At 47.6% G+C, this 18,641-nt stretch overlaps 1 protein-coding gene across 1 annotated transcript in view; it reads left to right on the top strand.

Moving 5' to 3' along the window:
* The window catches only part of Nlg3 (Neuroligin 3), a 242,878-nt gene that overhangs the window by 208,348 nt on the left and 15,889 nt on the right, over nucleotides 1-18,641 (top strand). Inside the window, exons 3-4 of the mRNA XM_076907148.1 lie at nucleotides 4,793-4,990; nucleotides 15,776-15,891. Of these exons, the coding sequence (XP_076763263.1) occupies nucleotides 4,793-4,990; nucleotides 15,776-15,891 (314 nt within the window). The remainder of the gene's footprint in view (nucleotides 1-4,792; nucleotides 4,991-15,775; nucleotides 15,892-18,641) is intronic.

Below are 18,641 nucleotides of genomic sequence, written 5' to 3'. Positions count from 1 at the left end.
TCGCAAACGCAATCGCGTGCACTTCGAATCGGTTCAGTCGGCGTACAGGGATCGATCGAAACCCCCGATGGGAATAAAGACACATCCAGTTCTACATATTTCCCATTTTATTCTACTCTTTCTCGCTCCTTTTTTCTCGGAACGTTGCGCCACTCGATTTTGATATTCGTTTCGCGCGAACAACAGGTCAGACGTTTATTTCGACCGAATATATCGCGTCGATCCGTATGGGACAAAGCTTTAAAACGCAATGGTACGAGTGCGTTCGGTAATACGAATGGAAGCGGCATCAATCAACTGTTATACGAACGCGTAAAGAAAGAAGAGGGGTTGGTTCGACAGAGAGGCAGAAAGAAACCCTAGAAAATTGCGACGCGATGTATTATCCGATGAAAATTGCGAATCGAGCATGCATATTCATCGCGCATTGTTTAGAACGTAAGCGTCGCTTTTAAATCTCGTTTTGATCGATCATTTCGAAGTGCGCCGAAATTGACCGTGGCGGGTTCAACGAACTGGCGCGCATCGACGAGCGTTCAGCGAAATTTATTAACATCTTCGATCTGCCGAACCGAACGCGTACCTTTTCGTCCCTCGAGCGGCGTTTCGAAGCGCATGAATTATACGGCTCGTTTCATTTTTTTTCTGTCCATATTTTTGCGCTTTATTTCTTTTTTTTCCCCTCCAAGTTTAACCGGGAACCTGGTTACCGGAAAAAACAACCGAGGAAAGTTCGTTAAATTACTGTTGCGAGCTGTTTGAGCGCATTTTGCGTGAGAAACGCTCGTTGGAATTTTTTTTATCGCCCGCGACTCGCCGACAGGAATTTTCAAACCGCGCCACCCCCACGGTTTTTCTAGTTAATTATGCTCGCGAGGATACCTATAGCCTCTTCTCGAGTGCCACTGGATGGCGAGCTATTGACGGGAACGTTCTGAATGATCTTGATAATGTGCCTCGCATCGTTAACAGCCTGTTCCCGAGGGCTGAATGTTTCTATTAATTTCACTCTGCGACCCCTTTATGCTTCTCGGGTTCATTCTTCGCGCTTTTTAAGAGTCACTCGTTTTACAGCCAGTTGAAGGATCTGAAAGGGGCAGCCTCGTTATTTTAATCCGAAAAGGGGCAGGTTCTTTGAAATCCAAAGGCGGTTTATACCATTCACGAATTCTCACGGCAACGAGTTTAAACGCTTAAGAATATTTCTCGCGAAAATTTTGCACGTGAATACCGCGAAGCGAGCCGATCTCGACGCTGAACGCCCGACACGCCTAATTTCTATGTACGCGCGTGTTACCGCGTCTCGCCCTCGTCCTCCGCGTAATACGTCCCTGAAATTCTTACTCGACAAACGAAAAAGTAGTTCACTTTCGCGACGCTCGAACGTAGGAACAAAAGAGTTCAGTCGACGGGGGCCGTCGCTGGCCGTTTAATTGGCATGTGCGCCGCGGAAATGAATTTATCGGTAGCCGTGCAACGAGAAAATTGTCTGCGAATTCAGGTAGAGCCTGAAAAGAAATTCGTTGCACGTACCACTCGCGTTTCTACCCTTCGTCCCGACCGCCGCCCCATCCAGTTTCATTTCTTGAAATTAAATGTAAATTCCTGTACTATTCCGGACGATTCGCCTTAGCATCGCGACGACAGCCGCGCCTTCGAATTATTTGCTGACCTCATACACACCGCCAGACGCTAAACACTCTTACCTTCTACCCTCCTCTGGTTATCGATTCCACGCCTCTAAATTCCTCCAACTTTTTCCGCTCGCCAGTTCCCAGCCGATTTCTCAGCAGTCGAAAACTCAAGACGAGAGAAATACTCGCCGCATCGATGCGAAGGAACGACGATATCTCACTCGAACGACGCAAATATTATTCTGAATCAGTTGCACGCGTTCGAAACGTTCTGTCGATGCTCGAAAATTGCCCGCGGAGGATCTTCGACTCGGTAAGCGGGCGCAGATAAGCCTGGAACTAACTGCGCTGGGTTGCAACTACTTCTAACCGTGCCACGAATTAATTTCATATTAATTTGTCCCGTTGCTCGAACGTTTAACAATCAATTAGCGATAATACTGTTACCAGAATAGAAACGCCCGCAGAGGTTTTCATCGAAATTGTACCATTATTACTCGATACTGACATTGTTGATCGAAGCAAAACATCCAACGCCAATTATTGTCGCCACGGAAAATACTTCGAATCAATTTCTCTCAGTTTACTTTAACAAGTAACAGCGCGAAGAATCGCTTTAAGACTGAGATAGGAGTTTCTCTAAAATTACCAAGGGACACTTTCTGCCATAATCTGCATTGGAGAACGCTTCAGCCGCCACAAGGGAAGCTTCGTCCATAGTTTCGCAGGGTAGGTTAACACAGTTCTACAGGCTGTTCCCTGGAACCGTTGCCAAACCGATAATTCGACTACATTGATAAAAAAAAAATGCTGGCGTCGAGGTTAACGAGCGAACTGGTCGAAAGAAATTTCCAAGCGACAAGTTGTCCTGTTTGTCGTCACGCGAACGAGCAACCAGCGGAGGGTGGCAACGTTAGGGGTGCGAGTCGAGGGTGCAGCGTCCCATTGGACGCCAGTTTCCGAAGGGACGAACTTCACCGCGAACGTTCACTCCGTTTTTCATTCATCCGTTGTCCCGCGCAATTTTTCCTCGACCAGTTCGATCACTGCGCCCCAATAAGTCCCAGTCGCTTTCCAAGTTAAAGCTTCTTAACTGGTTGGCCGTTGGGAAGTTCAGGCCGAACGACGAAACTCATTAAACTCTTTATTGCTTCGCTAAGTATTGCAACAGATGTTCGAAGTTATCATTCGGAAGTTTGACTTACTCTACTGCTGTTGAATTATCGTCGCCCGACCCTTTCTCTTCCCTAACGAATAATCGTCCGTAAATCGAGCGAACTTATTCCCAGCTCCAGCGAATAAAACCGTGAGATTTCTATTCTGGCGAAAACAAAACGCTGGCTGAGTTGAGACAGCGATTCGAGGGGGATCGGTTTACGTGGGACAGAGCAGAGTACTTCGAAACTGTGAATTGTAAAATAGACGACGTGACACGGGAGAATATTCCTGGACGTAAATACGAACTAATATTCTATGAGAAAAATAGATATCGCGTGGATTAATTAATTTCCTGAACAATGCGCGAAATCTCTTTCACAGTCGACACTGATTAGCAAAGTATAATAGAATTTTTCCATTTTATTTCGAAGCTAACTTTTGCTGGCCCGCTCGTTCGTAATACCTTTTCTCGCAGGCTGATTCAAATTTTTCAAACAGTCTTTAATTCGCGTAAACTGTTCCGCGATGTTTCCGCTGTTCCCCTCATTATTGTCGGAATCCCCGAAACACGCTGCGAAAGTTTCGCGCTTTTGTTTATTGTAACTTTTTCCCCCCGACATGACCCACTTTGCTAACTGAGCGCGGCAAGTACTCGTATGACTGTTCCCAACAGAAGATCACAAAACCTGGGAGTTTTTCAAAGTATACGCGACCGCGTTGTCATTACGCTTCCTCCATTTCACAGTTTACATTTTTCATGGGACCAGAGATGATGTATCAAGAGTTTAAGAACAGCCGCCTGGTTACGCCGTGGCGGATGGTCTGCTCGCGGTTGTTACGTTTGTTAGGAAATTCGAACGGTACGATCAGAGAGTAGAGAAAATGCGGGAATTGGAAATTCCAACCACGTTCGACTGGCGTTCGTTAATAGCTACGAGGGCATGTTTAGGGCGCGGTAGCTCGATGGGGAGAGGAAAAACTGGGATATAGGAAATTCTAGGCACCATCGGGTCCAATTAAACGACAATGAATCCGAAACGGTCGCGTTCCCCGATCAAATAATCGAACAATTTATTCGACTGCTCTCCACGGCCTGTTCTATTTTGCATATCGTTCGATCGCGCGGGATACCGCTATCAATCGACGCCAGCCGATTGAAATAGTATTTACGCCGGCCGGAAACCGTTGACTGCGACCGGAAATGCCCCTCACTCGGTCGAAAGCGCGGCTCGAACGCGCGAAGTAGCGTTCGTTTCCTTTGAAGAACGCAGCCCACGCCTCGTTACTCGCTCTCTCTCTCTCTCTCTCTCTCTCGTCTTCTCTTCCTCCGCGCGCTTTTCAGAACCGGGAACCAGCGCATCCCCTCGTATTCGTTTACACGCGTTCGCGCGCTGCACGAGGGAGGCGGTCTGAATTCAGATTGCAGTCCGGGTCATGGGATATGTGGAACGGTTTGAATGCAGATTACAGTCTGGGTCAAGAACAGGCGATTCGAAGCGATTTCCGAGTTTTATCCTCTCCCGTCGTGTTGCCCGCCTGTTCGCAGTCTATTGCGCTCGTCTAGAATGCGAACGAGTGGAGAAGAAATCCGAAGAATACGCCCTCCGCTGTTTTGTAGAAACGTTCGCCACTGCTGCGTAGGCTGGTTTAACGCGAAATTTCGTACGAAAGGGGATGAAGAATCTCGCTGATCTCTAATTCGAGAATTTCGCTTTGGAAATGATTTCATTTCGTTCTCTCTGTCTCGCGCGACTTTAACATTCTTAACTATTATCCTGAGGTGCTTATGGTGACTCTAGTATTGTGCATTCTTTGGAAATATTCCATTATATCCACGGTACATCGAATGGCAGCGAATAATTTAACGGTTCGTTGTCAGATTTATCTTCTAAATCGAATTAATTCGGATTAGGAGTGGGTGGGAAAAATTTAATTACGGTTTGACAACAGTTTACCGTTGGACGAGGTAGCGAGCATAACCAAGCCTGTTTTGATTACAGGCTTTCTGAACGCCAACACGGATTCGCACTTACGCTCGCCGGCGAATTACGGGCTGATGGACCAGATCGCGGCGTTACACTGGGTGCAGGAGAACATCGGCTACTTTGGCGGCGATCCTGGGAATGTGACGCTGGTCGGCCATGGGACTGGCGCTGCCTGCGTCAACTTCCTCATGACCAGTCACGCGGTGCCTGACGGTGGGTAAATTTTCTTTTCGCATCGAAGGGTAATTCAATATCTGATTGCCTCTTGACTCTGATTTCATTTTATGTGCGATATTTCGATTGGTATTTAACTTACCACAAGAATATCGCATGCGAGAATTAAAAGATGTGGTCAGATAACTGTATAGAGTTTCCTCGCCATAATAATTTTATTGATACAAATATTCAATTTTCCAGTTGGCCAGGTGGCGAATTTTTAGCGAGCACGTACTGATTTCCGGTACGCTCGTCGTTCAATCTATTTATGTAAGATACGTGTAAAGAACCATCCATAAAACGCGTAAATCCCTCGACGCTTATTCCATCAGTATCCCTCGATCCCGCCGCTACAGGCAAGGCAAACATCCATGGCAGCGTTCGATCCACACTGACGGCCGTAAAAAAAGACGAGAACGTGTTTGGCGAATGTTGAGGCGGTCGTGATCGAAAGCAGGGCGAGGGTGGCGAGGGGGATGTATTTGAATATTAAAAGCAGGAGAGGCTGATACAAGGTGAAACGTGACAAGGACGACGACGGCTAGAGAAAGGGGGTGGTGGGCTCTGGCGGTAGCCGGATGTAGATCAAAAGAAGTTCTCCGGCCCAGCCAGAAGAGTCGCGTCTCTTTAATCGACTCGCAGGTAATTCACCCTTCCCGGAGCGTGTCGGGGGCAGGACGGCGTGTATTTTATTTCTGTCGTGCGCCGGTCCTTGGAATAATTAACGTCGGGTCACGCTAACCCTTTTAACGGCCCCGTCTAGAAATAACTGGACGGAATATTCAAGATTAAAGCGTTAGATGTAAACGAGGGTCGAACGGGCCGCAGCTCTGGCCTGAGCCCGTAAAAACTGTCGTCGACGGGCTGGCGGTACGCTTCGGTTCCGATACGACGGCCTATCATCCCCCTTCGTGTCGCTACCCTCGCCTCGATTCGTTGACAAAGAGCCGCTGCTTCACCTGCGCCGACACTTTGTAAATTTCACGCGTCCTCTTCTTCTTTTCCTCCTCGACGTGCACAGAGAGGCGGGGAAAGAAGCCGTCTGCGGTCGGCTGGGCGCAATTAGAATGTATCGCTCGATAATACCACTCAGCGCGAGCGCTGTCTCCACCCTCGCGCGTGGTACACGTTCGAGCTTTCCTTTCCGTGAACGCTCCGATCCGCAGGCGCATAAATTTCTTTCGTGCTCGACGTGCCCCCGTATCGAGCAGGGAAATTAATAACCAAACCCCGGTGAAAATCATTTCTCAGTCCCCTCGTCGGCTGGAGTCGCGTGAGCCGATGCCGTGCGGGGGTTGTTTCAGCGCATGGAAGACAGATCGATCCTTCGAGGTGAAACAAAACGAAGTAATCTGCCCGTAGGGTTCCCCTGCTTTTATCGTTAACCCGAACGGAACGATAATTCACTATAGCTGAAAACTGTCAATAGGGGTTAGAGCAGCTGATTCCGCGTGTAATTTATCGCGTCTGATAAACCGCCACCCTCCCCAGTCCTCCTCCGTCCGACGTTCCTGGGCGACTTCGCGTGGCTACGGATGGGATTAACTTTAATATGCGCATATGAACACGGCTCGACCGGCTGCTCGACGGAAAATTGGATGGCGAGTTGATTCGCGCTCGATAAGACAGAACTTTAGCAGTGCCGCGTTGTAGAGTTAGTTCGAAATTTTGTCTCTCTCGTTTTCGACGCGTCAGACCGCATATAAATGACATTTGTTTAACGTTCAATCGTTATTTGTTTTGGAAAATTGTTTCACCATGTTCGAATGAATTCTTAACACCCAGATTATTTTTTAGTCCGCTCTCGCTGGTTTTTGTTTTCAAATAGGTCTTCGTCGTTCTCGCCCTCGTCCCTCTCTGACTCTTTCTCTCAAGTTATAATGGGTTGCAATTTACAAGTGTCATTAATTTCTCTCGTCCCGTGTTCTTAGGAACATATTTTTCGAAATTAAGTACTGCACGTAATGAAAATACTAATCTGCTAGTCTGGAATTACACCGGGTAATAAAGAACAAGTTCTTAGAGGGGGTGTTGGTTCAGCTCGCGAGGTAGAACACTTCGAGTGCGGAGAGTTATTAGCTGTAATAAATCCTATCTGCGATGGTTGAACCCGAAGGATCGTCGAGAAAGTAACAAATAAAAGAATAACAAAAATCCTTCGAGACGTTCACCTTTACGCCCTTGTTTCTTCCAATCTCGCGGGAAGACCGCCGTAAAACCACCCCCCTGAACGCGTTCAACGGAGTTCATTCACCATCGCGCAACGATTCCATCTTCCGGTGGTTCCCATCTCGCCAGGGCAATTCAGCGTCGAAAGAGAACGAGGATGCGAGCAACAACGAAGTTTATCGCCAGCCGACTGAAAAGTCGCGCGGAGCGTTGATCGTCGAGCGGAGCAACGCGCGTCGAGAGGCATTACGAACGGGAGACTCGTTTAATGAGTCCGCGGCCAGCAAATGCCACGCAACGCCGCCATTTCTGACGTAAAATGCGCCGCGTAATTTGCGCTGATGGCATCAGCGCCGATGAATGACGGCAATTCTGTCCAGGAGGATCGCTTTAATGGAAAAAGCAGGCCTCGATTCACGCGGCGCTGTATTTTTCCGCTCTTTTTTCCTTTCCTTCTCTGCTATCTTTTTTTTTCTCTCTTTTTTTTTTCTCGCACCGCCAAGATCTTTGCGAGTACTGATTGCGAGACGCGGCGAACACCGCCTTTACCGTGGCACGGTTTTATTCGTGTCAGTATCTTCTATCTTCTAAGCGATCTTTTTTATGAAACATTACCTTTGAGTAATAACGGCTACGAGTAATAACAGATTATGGATGTTTATAAAAAAGTAATCGAGTTTGTTCCACGTGTCGTATAATATTTAAATGAATAGTAAGAGGCACACCATGGATGTTTATACATTTATGGAAAATTTAAATACGCAGAAGAGCACATAAGAAGCCGCGTAAAATATTCAAATTTGTATCGCACATGTTATATAACATTTAAAAGGTAAAATACTCGCGTATAATGTTCGAAGAGTCGACTACTATCGTCGTTCGATATTTAAAGGCTGCTCGCGCACCACGGATCATTTCGATTGCACTTTTTGTACGTGTTTTTGCGTAAAAAAATTTCGAAGACCGTCGCGTGGCTGGTTTTGATTGCGGCGAAAAAGTATCCCGCGCCCATGAATTTCTTCCTTCATACGCGACAGCCGCAAAATTGATCGGTCTAATTAATTGAACGCGCGCGATAGCCCGCGTATCGGAGGAGGGCTATACATTTTTTCTAATTACCCAGGCTCAAAGTGCGCCGCGTGCACGCGCGAATCTGAAGGCTTATCAGCTATCGCGGCTTTCATATCGTTTCACGTGATTTATACGCGAACTGGTGTACGCGCGCTCGTGCAATGTTAACGCGCCGGCTGTCATAAGACCGCACCCCTCCAAGTGTTACTTTAAAACACTCTCGCGCGATCTCAGCGAATCGATCGTTCTCGTCTACCAATTCAAACCTTCGCATCGAGAAAAACGATCCGCCGACACGACACGCTGATGGTATCCCCTATATTTTCCATTTTCTAATCGCAAAACGAGATCAGAATATATCAGAACGCTCGAGTTTCACGGAATGTACCGCGAATGTACACGACTGTGATTCTCAACCGTTTTACCGATCACGGCTGACGGTAATAGCCTGCTCGAAATACGATCCCATTAGAGAGAGAGACTGCTTACGAAAGTATACTAGGGACCGCATCGCAATTACTAAAACGCCAGGGGTGAAATGTTAGTATTAGGCGTGCGTTCGATTCGGGATCGCGTCGCGTTCTCCTTCGACCGATTGTTCTCTGATGGGATCTAATCCGTCGAGTTTAATCTGCGCGGGTTGCAGGCTTCGAATGGACAATGTCCGCGGTTAGGAACTCTCTATCAGGTGGCAGGCCAAACAGAATCGCTATCAGCTGCGATCGGCCAAAGGGGTGGCCTCACCCTTCGGACCGACCTACACATAAATACTCGCTCTCGTCTAGAAATGCACCCAATACGTTCAACTGCGAACCTTAAACCGTCGAATCGTGAAAATTAGAATTAAGAAATAGACGAAGCAATTATTATTTAAATTAAATGGGGGTCACGCGAAGAACCGTCGAGCAGACAAAATTTCTTCAAAATGGATTAAGGTTCCTCTGTCATATTTAGATTTTTATGTGAAAGAGAGAATGTTTGCGATGCGAGAAGAGTAGAAACCCAGAGATTTCACTATCACCGATGAAACTGCAGACCAAGAGTCGTTTTTCAGTGGCGAAGACCAATAACCTTCGCGGTCTCGCGTCTGCGGTACAATCGAAGTTACGCGGACGTTGGTTCAATTAATTTCGGTGTTAATTGCGGGTGTGGAAATATCGCGCGGTATTGTTGGATATTGTATCGTAGTTCGATTCTGTGTTACGTGCTCGAAGCGTGCGCGGGTCGTAACTACTAGGAACAGAGTTCGAATCGGATTGGTCCCGCGGGAATTCTTGTAATTGTTCCACCCCTAACAGATTCCTGGAACTTCGTATCAGCTGCAGCGTTTCTTCGCGCGCGTCACTGTCTCGTTACATCGTCGAACACGACGATCGGTAAACTGCAATGCGCGTAGACATCATCCAGAACTCGACACTGTGAATCATCCATCAAACCGCGATCAGAATCGACCCTTTGACTCCAAACCACGGTGCTGCATGCGTTCGTGCTCCCAGATACAGCTCACAAAAGGCATTTCGCATACAATCAAAGACCCTATCCGTGCATCTCGTAAACCTTAACAAACCCCAAACCCCAATTTTCTAAATATCAAGAGTGCAAATTAAATTACACGAAACTTGTTCGAAACCAACAACAAGGTTCACAATTCTTACTAGTCACAACGCTGTACCTTCTATCGTCGATGCTTATTCAACCAATGAACCGATTGGCTGCAGGAAAATCAACACCCTTTACGACATCCGACAGTCGAGTGCATCTGCACTGGTCTCGCGTGCGTGCAAACGCTCGACCCTTAAAACCTTATCAACGTAGTCTCCAGCCGGAGGCGGTGCTCGAGTCTCGCGTCAAAGTACGCGGATACACGTGGAGGCAGCTGGTAGAAAAGAATCGGCGGTGACTCAAAGAGCCTGGGCCTCGAGGGGAGGCACGGTGGCCCGTGTAAAGGCGAGCACAGATCAAATCGCTCCCCTAACGAGGTCATTTCGCGGGGCGCGAGCTACGGGCCGTGAGGAGGAGGAATCCGCGTCGCGTCGTCGGCGACGAAACGATTTCTTTCTTGGTCGAGTGCCGGCTCGAGAGGAGAGCCACTCCGCGCCGCTAGGCCAACGAGCGTATTCAATAAAACATGAGGATCGCGGGATCGATGTTATCGGCCCAGTTTCGCTTCCCTCGATTAACTCCTCCTGCCCCGTCCTCCGCTTCGGACGTCGCGCAGCGTGAGGGATGAAGCCTGCCGCCGTCTTGCAAGCGGATATCCTCGCGTGCTATCCCGATATCCTTTCTTATTCAAACAAATTGTTATTCGAGCCGGACACTACTCGTTTGCACCTCGCTCGATCCCAATTCGAACGTACCTCGTAGCTGGGGACCCGTTTAATTGAACTACCCGTGAAGATCGATGAGTTTCAATTAAAATTCTTATCGCTAGATCGTTTGCCTTGATTTTAATGGTAATCGACGAGCAAGGAGGTTTGGCAAACATTGGGAAAGAACGAGGTGAATTAATAAGGGTGGTCTTTGCGTCAGTGGAGCAGTCGTCTGATTACTGACGGGCTTGTACTACTCGAGGATAGTGTCTTCCTCTGTGAACTGTCGCAGATGCCTGAAAGTTTTGAACACACGTCGCGTGAACTTCGTGCACGTCTTAAGAACCACCTGCACGCTGTATCTTTCCTACGTTAACGTTCAAGAAAGCCACAGGAAAAGACTCAAAATCACATCGTTCGAGAAACTGAAAGAGAGAAGTTCAGAGAGAAATCGCGAAGGTTAATTTCGCGTTCGTTCTTGGAAATGCAACTTTAGAGAGGCGAAAGAATCCAAGCATCGAGAGTAAAGGGTGCGCAGAGGGTTCAGGCAGGCAAGGCGGTCTGTTATTGGGAAACAGAAACGGAACAGGAGGATACCTCGAATGGGGCAAGAACACGGGACGTAGCAGACAGCGCGGAGTTAACGACGTGTACAGGAAGCGATCCTTGAAAAAAGTTCACGACGCCTGCGGCCACTTTCGAGCAGGAAAAGGCGAGGACGGAAGACGCGGAGGAAAAGAACGGATCGATATCGGCGTTCGACTGGCCATTAGCGTGCCACGGAATTACGTGTAGAGCCTCGACTCTGCACGCGTGCAACGCAGCCTGTGCATCGATTACCCGCTACCCCGTAATTCGAACTCTTTAGAGGGTTGAAGGTCATCGCTAATGAACCGCTGTCAATGAACGTGTCCGTGTAACTGATCCCTGAATCGCGTGTCTATTAGACACTAATACAACATCAATGTAACGATATAACTGGAAGATCGATGAGGTTCACCTTTATCAGCTGGTTCTACAAATATTAAATTTAATTACGAATTATTTATACACGCAAGAGAAGTACGCCAGAGGAGAGAAAATAAAATAGAGGGAATTTAAGATAACTTTCGAGTTGAAGTAGAAGCAGGTAGCTCAAGGTTATTTCATATTCAGCTAATCTTTATGCATGCATAACGATTCGCCATTCTCCGCAAGTAGAATATCTTTTCATCGTCCGTTAACGCGAATCTCGCGTCTCTCTTTCCGCTTGAATAAATCCCCGGTGTCGGGGCCATATAACCGGAGGACTTATCAATTAATTCAGCGTCGTCGCGCGATTACTCCGTTCTCCAGGAGAACCCTGTACAGAAACGTTCGTTCGTTCACTTCGATTCTAAAATAAAAAAAAAAAAAAAAGAAAAATTGAACTACTCCCGACGAAACGACATCGAAGTCGCTTGTTCATAGTTCAAGAATCGGAAGACGAAGTGGCTACTGAAAATTTCTGCCGAGTCGAGTGGCCGTGAATCACTGTTCGATTAATGGAGACGCGCGCAGTCAGGGTATGCAAGGGGGGATGCACTTTCTCCGGAGCGTTCGACGACGACGGTGGAATGAAATCGAGCAAGAGGAAGGGCTCGAAAAGCTTATTCGTTTTCCGTCGCGTTCGCTCGAGGTAGCTGGGTGAACGAAATCGATGCAGAGCGCCGTATCGAGCCGGATGATGACGATCTCGCTGAAAGTCTTCGGTTGTCTCGCGGCGAAAAGACTTGGGGAACGAAGCGCGAACAAAACGCGAAGCATGGAGACGCTTAATGCACCGCCAGTTCGCGAATATTCACGCTGAAGATATTGTATTTAGTATCGCGACGGGAAGAGGAAAAACTTGTCTCGAGTAACCGGTTAATTTAAATATCGACCGCGTAAACATTCGAGCGAGAAGAGAGAACGTTAAGCTACTTGCAACTTATGAATATTACCAACGAACGTAAGCTTCCGCTTTTATACTCACCCTCTTCATCCCCGCCTCGTCTTTTGATCCTTTTTCACTTGTTTCACTGGCGAACTGAGGCATCGTCATACTTTCGAACCGACGCGGCGACGCTGACGACTGCCACGGTTGATAAGTTAATAAGCTTTAACGGAAACGAGCACCAAGCAAGACGGCCGTAAGCCGCGGAAGCTGCCGCGAGTAATTTCTTAAATATTTGCGACGAGACGCGTCGAGAAGGGTCGACCAGCCTCGAAAAGTTACGAGTTTGATAATAGAGACGATAAGTAAGAATAAGTACATGTTTCAGCTATCTTCGACTCGTACTACTTATTCTTCTTTCAGCTGTTACCTCAATCTCCTATTTTTAATTCTATCACATGATTGAAATTATATGGAGACAGCTTCTGTCTGGATGATCGATGCTTCCTCAAAGCGAATTGTCGAGTGCAATTCGAGAATTGCAGTTGAAACACAAAATACGATGAAAGTTGCGCGTTGCCCTCCTAAACGCGAAGTATCTCGTCTCTATCGCGGAACAGCGCACAGGAAGAGGAACAGTTTCGAGCACTCGTAGCAATAGTACGAGTTGCGTCGAATCTCGCATTCTTCTACGTCACGTGTGTTATCCAAACAATGCACGTCACGAGAACGGGTTATGAATCGTCGGAGTATTCGCTTCTCCATAACCAGTGGCACGGTGCAATTGGAACGGCGCGAGAATCGATGCGTGGCAGTTTGGCGTTAATGGCTTCGCGACAGAAGAAAGCAGAAAACTCTGAAAGAGAACTGCGAGGCAGTGAAACAATTTCGACTATCCAGCCAGACGTTCGACAGTTTCGAAGCTAACCGTGAAACAGCGATCCGTCGAAGTGGCGCGCCTAACCCAGGGTAGATATTGAAATTGCAAAACGCAAACAACCGTGAGCCCATGAGCGTTAATCCGCTGGTCTCGCTATCGATTTCGTTAAGCCTACCCAGCGAGTGGTATACGCCAGCGATTGGCGAGGCCCCGTACGTTTATTGTCCGAGATTGACTTTTAAAGCGAGCGGGAACTTATCGTCGATCGGTTCACGGGGCCTGTATGGACGCGGCTCAAAGTGTACGAGGCTTTGAAGCGACGGATATTAACAGCACGCCATCTTCCCCGCTGTCTAACTTAGGATAACTCGGATGTATGCATATTAATGGATGGGTTGACAGACTAATTTTCCCATGACTAGATATCGAACAGCCGTACAACAGTTTCACTGCGTCCAGTATCGAGACGGGGCGACCAACAACTGTTTGCATTATCCACTTTTCGGGTAATTAAAGGCAGACGAACCGCATGGAAGACGAATGTTATTCTGCATAAATAATCAGACTCTTTTTGTACGAACGAAAATAGAATCAATGACTGTGATAAAAAGATGAAACGTGGTAGTAACAGAGAGAGAGAATAAGCTGAATACCAGAATAGATATGATACGTGGACTGAGAATAAGCTGTGTGCCAACCGTGTGTTACTTGATTCGGATAATGGTGTATACAGAAATGCACTGACATGGCAAAACCGTCAGTCATCCTCTGTCTGGGCTGACTGGCAGTTACTGACACGGCAAAGGGACCAAGTGTCCGAGGCGCGTGAAACGCGAACATTACTGCTAGTCGCACCTAATGGATCAACGTACTTAGGGTGATGATAAGTATCGCGCTCGTGTAAGATTCTCGCACGCGTATCGACAGCCTTCATCGCTGTAAAGTCATTCCGTTGGATGTATGTCGACAGAGATAACGGCTGGTATCCTGGCTCCATTGAAATTGATAATCGATCACGGGATCCGTAATACTTCCTAAATCCTCTGCTATCAGGGATCTAAGCACAGCTGCGTGGCTGAAGAGAAGAATAGAATGAAAATACTTGCGAGATATTTTTCCACGCAAAAGCGATCCTGCGTGGAAGCTTAATTAAAATGAACGTGTTAGATACGTCTAAATCTATCTACTGACGAGAGTCAGTACCCATCTACTAATTTAACCCAGCTAATCTCACCTAATTTATACTGTTCCCGAAATTCTGTAACACAGAAGGCCACTCTGTTCCCTTCGCCCTCGTCTAGGAGATCCCGATTTTCCAGTCGAAAGCGAAACACGTCGATCGACGGGGACACAGAGTGGCTGCCGCGAATTCATCAAAGGAGCAAAGTCTCCGAGGGTGAAACCGCTGGGCCCCGATATGAAGATTAACGACTCCCAAGTTTCCGATTAAACGCAGCCAGCCGGTTACGGAGGGAAAAGCCGCCGCTTTTGTCTGGCCCCCGCCGTGAAACAACGTTATCTCGATCCTCTAACGAAACCAGCCGAAACCGTGATAACCCGCCGCTTGAAAACACGCATCGAAGCCAGGCGGAGACCGTGCAGCTTCTCTCTCGAAACACGCTGCAACCCGCCCCGGTTGGATAATGATAAATCTTGGCGAACTGTCGCGATAAGATTACTCAACAAACGCTGCGCATTACAGATACGAAGATTAACGACGGACGAGATTTAAGTAACACCCAACGCGAAATCCTGTTTGATGGGTATCAAGCTTGATAAAACCGCCGCTGGCTTAACGAAATACGCTCGCGCCGTGCGTTTCTTTTCTCCGTTCCACGTCTCGCGCGAGCTCAGACGAGGTTTCACAATTTTTTTCGAGCCGATTCCTCGTTCTTTTTTTTTACCTCGACGACGATTTATAGTGCACGAGAGGAACTGCCGTTTCGGACGGCGAACGTCTCGCTGAGCGACAGGGCGAACGAGCTTCTCGCCCCGGCCATCTTCTTAAACTGCAACGCGCGCCCCTTCCATGCCAACCAGGGCGAATGGACTCGAGGGTAACGCGGAGATGAAGTTCGCGTTTGGCTAGGGAACTTTATTTTTCCGTGATAATCACCTGCAGCAAGAAGCGGTTCTCTTGTCCAAAATTTATTTGAGATTCTATTAAATGGAAACTGGGGCTGGAACTGATCGCCAATTGCCATGCGATCCAGTGAATTGCTTGAGAAATTTTCAGTGGTCAGCGTCGTTTGACGTTAGAGGATCGATCGTCCACTATCGACCCTTTCGTTACTTCCTATGAAGTATCTCGCGATCCTGTTTCACGTTTTATTATGGGAATCGAATTAAATAAGTTTGTTACACCATTGTAATAAAAATTCGTAGCTTCTTGTATTGATCCACACGAGTCGCGCACGAGAGAGGAATAATCCTCATTCGCTACTTTTCGATTGTTTCAGGTCTGCTGTTCCATCGTAGTGTTCTAATGTCTGGCAGCGCGCTTTCTCCATGGGCGCTGGTGAGAGGAGCCGCAAATTACGCTCTGCAAGTTGCCAAACATCTAAATTGCTCGTGGGTGAGTACAGCTCGGAGTGCATTACATTAAGGTCCCCGGTTCGACGACAACTCCGAAGCAAATAAACCGCCGTCAGACATTCCCCGCGGGGGAAACAATTTCTGCCCCCCTGCTTCTTCGTCTCTCTCTCTCTCTCTCTCTTTCTCTCTCTCTCTCTCTCTCTCTCTCATATCACCCTCTGTAGAGCGTGAACAACGTTTAACCATATTGCTCTTCGTGTCCTTAAAAATTCCTAACCAGTTAACATTTAACCCATATTCATTAAACGCGACTGAGAAGCAAGGGTGCACGCTTTAAATTTGAAGGCAAGCATATAACAATGTTTATATGTACCTTATTACACATAAATAATTATACGATTACGTAATCTATTAAGCAACAATTTGCAGTTCCACAATAATTCATTTCTGCTTCGCTTTCAATCAATTTCTATTGAATTAAATTGAAAGAGAAAAGAAATTGCAAGTGTAATGTTATTATATGCTGCCAATAGATGTTAATAATAATAATAATAACGTGTGATCAGCAAATACAACAAGAGAACACGAAAAAGCGGACAACTATTGGAAATCGACTGAGCGTAACAGAATTGATCGCGAACGATACGTAAAAGGAATAGAAACGCAGCGATAAAAATTAGAAAAAACGCAAAAAAACGACACGGTACGACGACCCTAAAGAGAATTGGGGGAGACATTTTGTCCGAAAACACTCGACAGAACGTCGAGCATTATTTTGGAGCGTGTATCGCCCACCAGTTTAATTCTATTCGACGGCAGAGGATATTTCCGTATGACGGGGTGCGTTGGCCGCGTTAAAACGCGGCAATTCCCAACGGGAGCGCCGCGCGATGCCCGCCGCCTATATTAGCTTAATTGAAACGCATCGTTAATATAATTGCTGGTGCGTAACTAACGGACGTAAAAACACCGTGTTTCCGCTGGTTTCGTTTGATAGTTTAATTTATGTCCCGCCGCGCCGCGGCGACCGTTCCCTCGATTCCCCGTTTCCGAAATTGCTCGTCGCTGAAACGACAACTACGATGCCTGGCTACGAGTCTTCGATCGTCGAGTCGTCGTCGTCTCTGACGAACGTCTTCGTTCGTCGTCCACTTGTCGTATAAAATAAGAACAAATGCGAATAAAGGAACACTTAAAAATATTCAAAACTTGAGGGAGACCAATTAAAATGTGTGACACAAAACGCGATACGTGGACTTATTTTTACGAAGTCTAGAAACAGTTGAATAAAAGAGTAATTAAAAAAAGATATGATATATACTTTCAGCTTCGTTAATTGACAGTCGAGATAAAATCAATGATCGTAGTTTGAACCGCGTGGCCCGTCTGACCAAACGTCGACCGCCTCTGCTTATCCCAGTACTCCAGAGCCGCGATCCCGTTTCGTTCGCGCAACGATCGATCGGCGATCTTTACAATTTCGACTCGCTGCAACAATTTCAGCGAGCAGAAGGGCTCGAGAGCTGTAGAGGGATATACATGGCTGCCGGAAGAATCTCAATTTCATCGTACGATGTCGAGAGGCAGCGGGGAATGCGCCTCGGCTACTCGCCAGCCACTCTTGCTCCGCCGTTCGAGCATGTTCTAGATAGGCGAGCCTAAACAGACCCTCGATTTGCAGCCGATTGAAAATAACGATTAAACGCGGAATCAGGGTAAGCGCCGGCCGATTGTTCCCCGGAACGAGCCCCCGCCACCCTCCAAAGCCATCGTTCCTCGTTGTTCGCGTCGAGTGGAGGGATCCTCTCCCAACCACCACCCGACACAAAAAAAAAAAAAAGAAAAAAGAAAATAGGAGAGAAGAGGAAAAAGAGCGGACAGAACGCGAAACGATATAGGATTATGTTATACGAGTCGATGGTCGTGGTCCTGTCTGGATTGATTGAATCTCGTCGCGAGGGAAAACATTACGAAATGAATATCGTCTCGAAACGCCCGCGGCCATCGAGCTGGTTCGAAGGTGGGCAGGGGTAACGATCGTAGCCGTTTTGTCGGGCGATCGTTGCTTTCAAATTCGGGTCGGTGCTCGCGTTTGTTAATACGAGAAGTGGCTCGAAGGTACCAATCGCGTGTTCCTCCCGGTGAACCGTTGCGGTGGAATTGGACGTTCGTCGATGACTCGGAAATAAGTTAAGAGCCTCCCTGACCCCGAGTGCGATTTTATTAGCATCGAGGATCGACGTGACTGATCGAAACAATTTTATCCGCGCCCACGATGTGCTTTCGAGCGATCGTAGTCGTTCGAGGACTTTACGCGCGATTTATTTGTGCACGGTGTACTTTTACGTAAAAACAAATCGCTCTATTGGTAATGGTCGTTTCAATGGAACGTTGCGTTTAGTCGAAGTGTCAAAATATTGCCTCGAGACGAAATCGATCGATTCGAAATTCGGGGGTAGCTCGTCCCAACGATCTTTCGTGTCAGCTGGTTGAAATCAAACGGACGCGAAAAAGAGGAGAGCAGGCTGCCGGTCTAATTTTACGGTTTACCTGATGCGAGAATTCGCGCGGGAGCTGGAGGCGAGAGAAAACCAATCACGGAGCGTGAAACGAGGCCACGGCGGGCTTCGTATCCCGAAAATTCCCCGGCGAAATTGTCGAGCCCGCCGCCGCCGTCGCTCTTTTGCTCCGCTCGCTCGAAAATTGGAAACTCCTCCGCGAAATCGGCGTATCCGGCCGCTGCCCCCCTCCCGTTCGACAATATTCGAGCGTCGATTAAATTCGCTAAAC

The sequence above is a fragment of the Xylocopa sonorina genome, chromosome 15 (genome assembly GCF_050948175.1).
Source record: "Xylocopa sonorina isolate GNS202 chromosome 15, iyXylSono1_principal, whole genome shotgun sequence".
NCBI lineage: Eukaryota > Metazoa > Arthropoda > Insecta > Hymenoptera > Apidae > Xylocopa > Xylocopa sonorina.
Note: the sequence above shows the minus strand (reverse complement) of the source record. Positions and strands in the feature narration are given on the sequence as shown.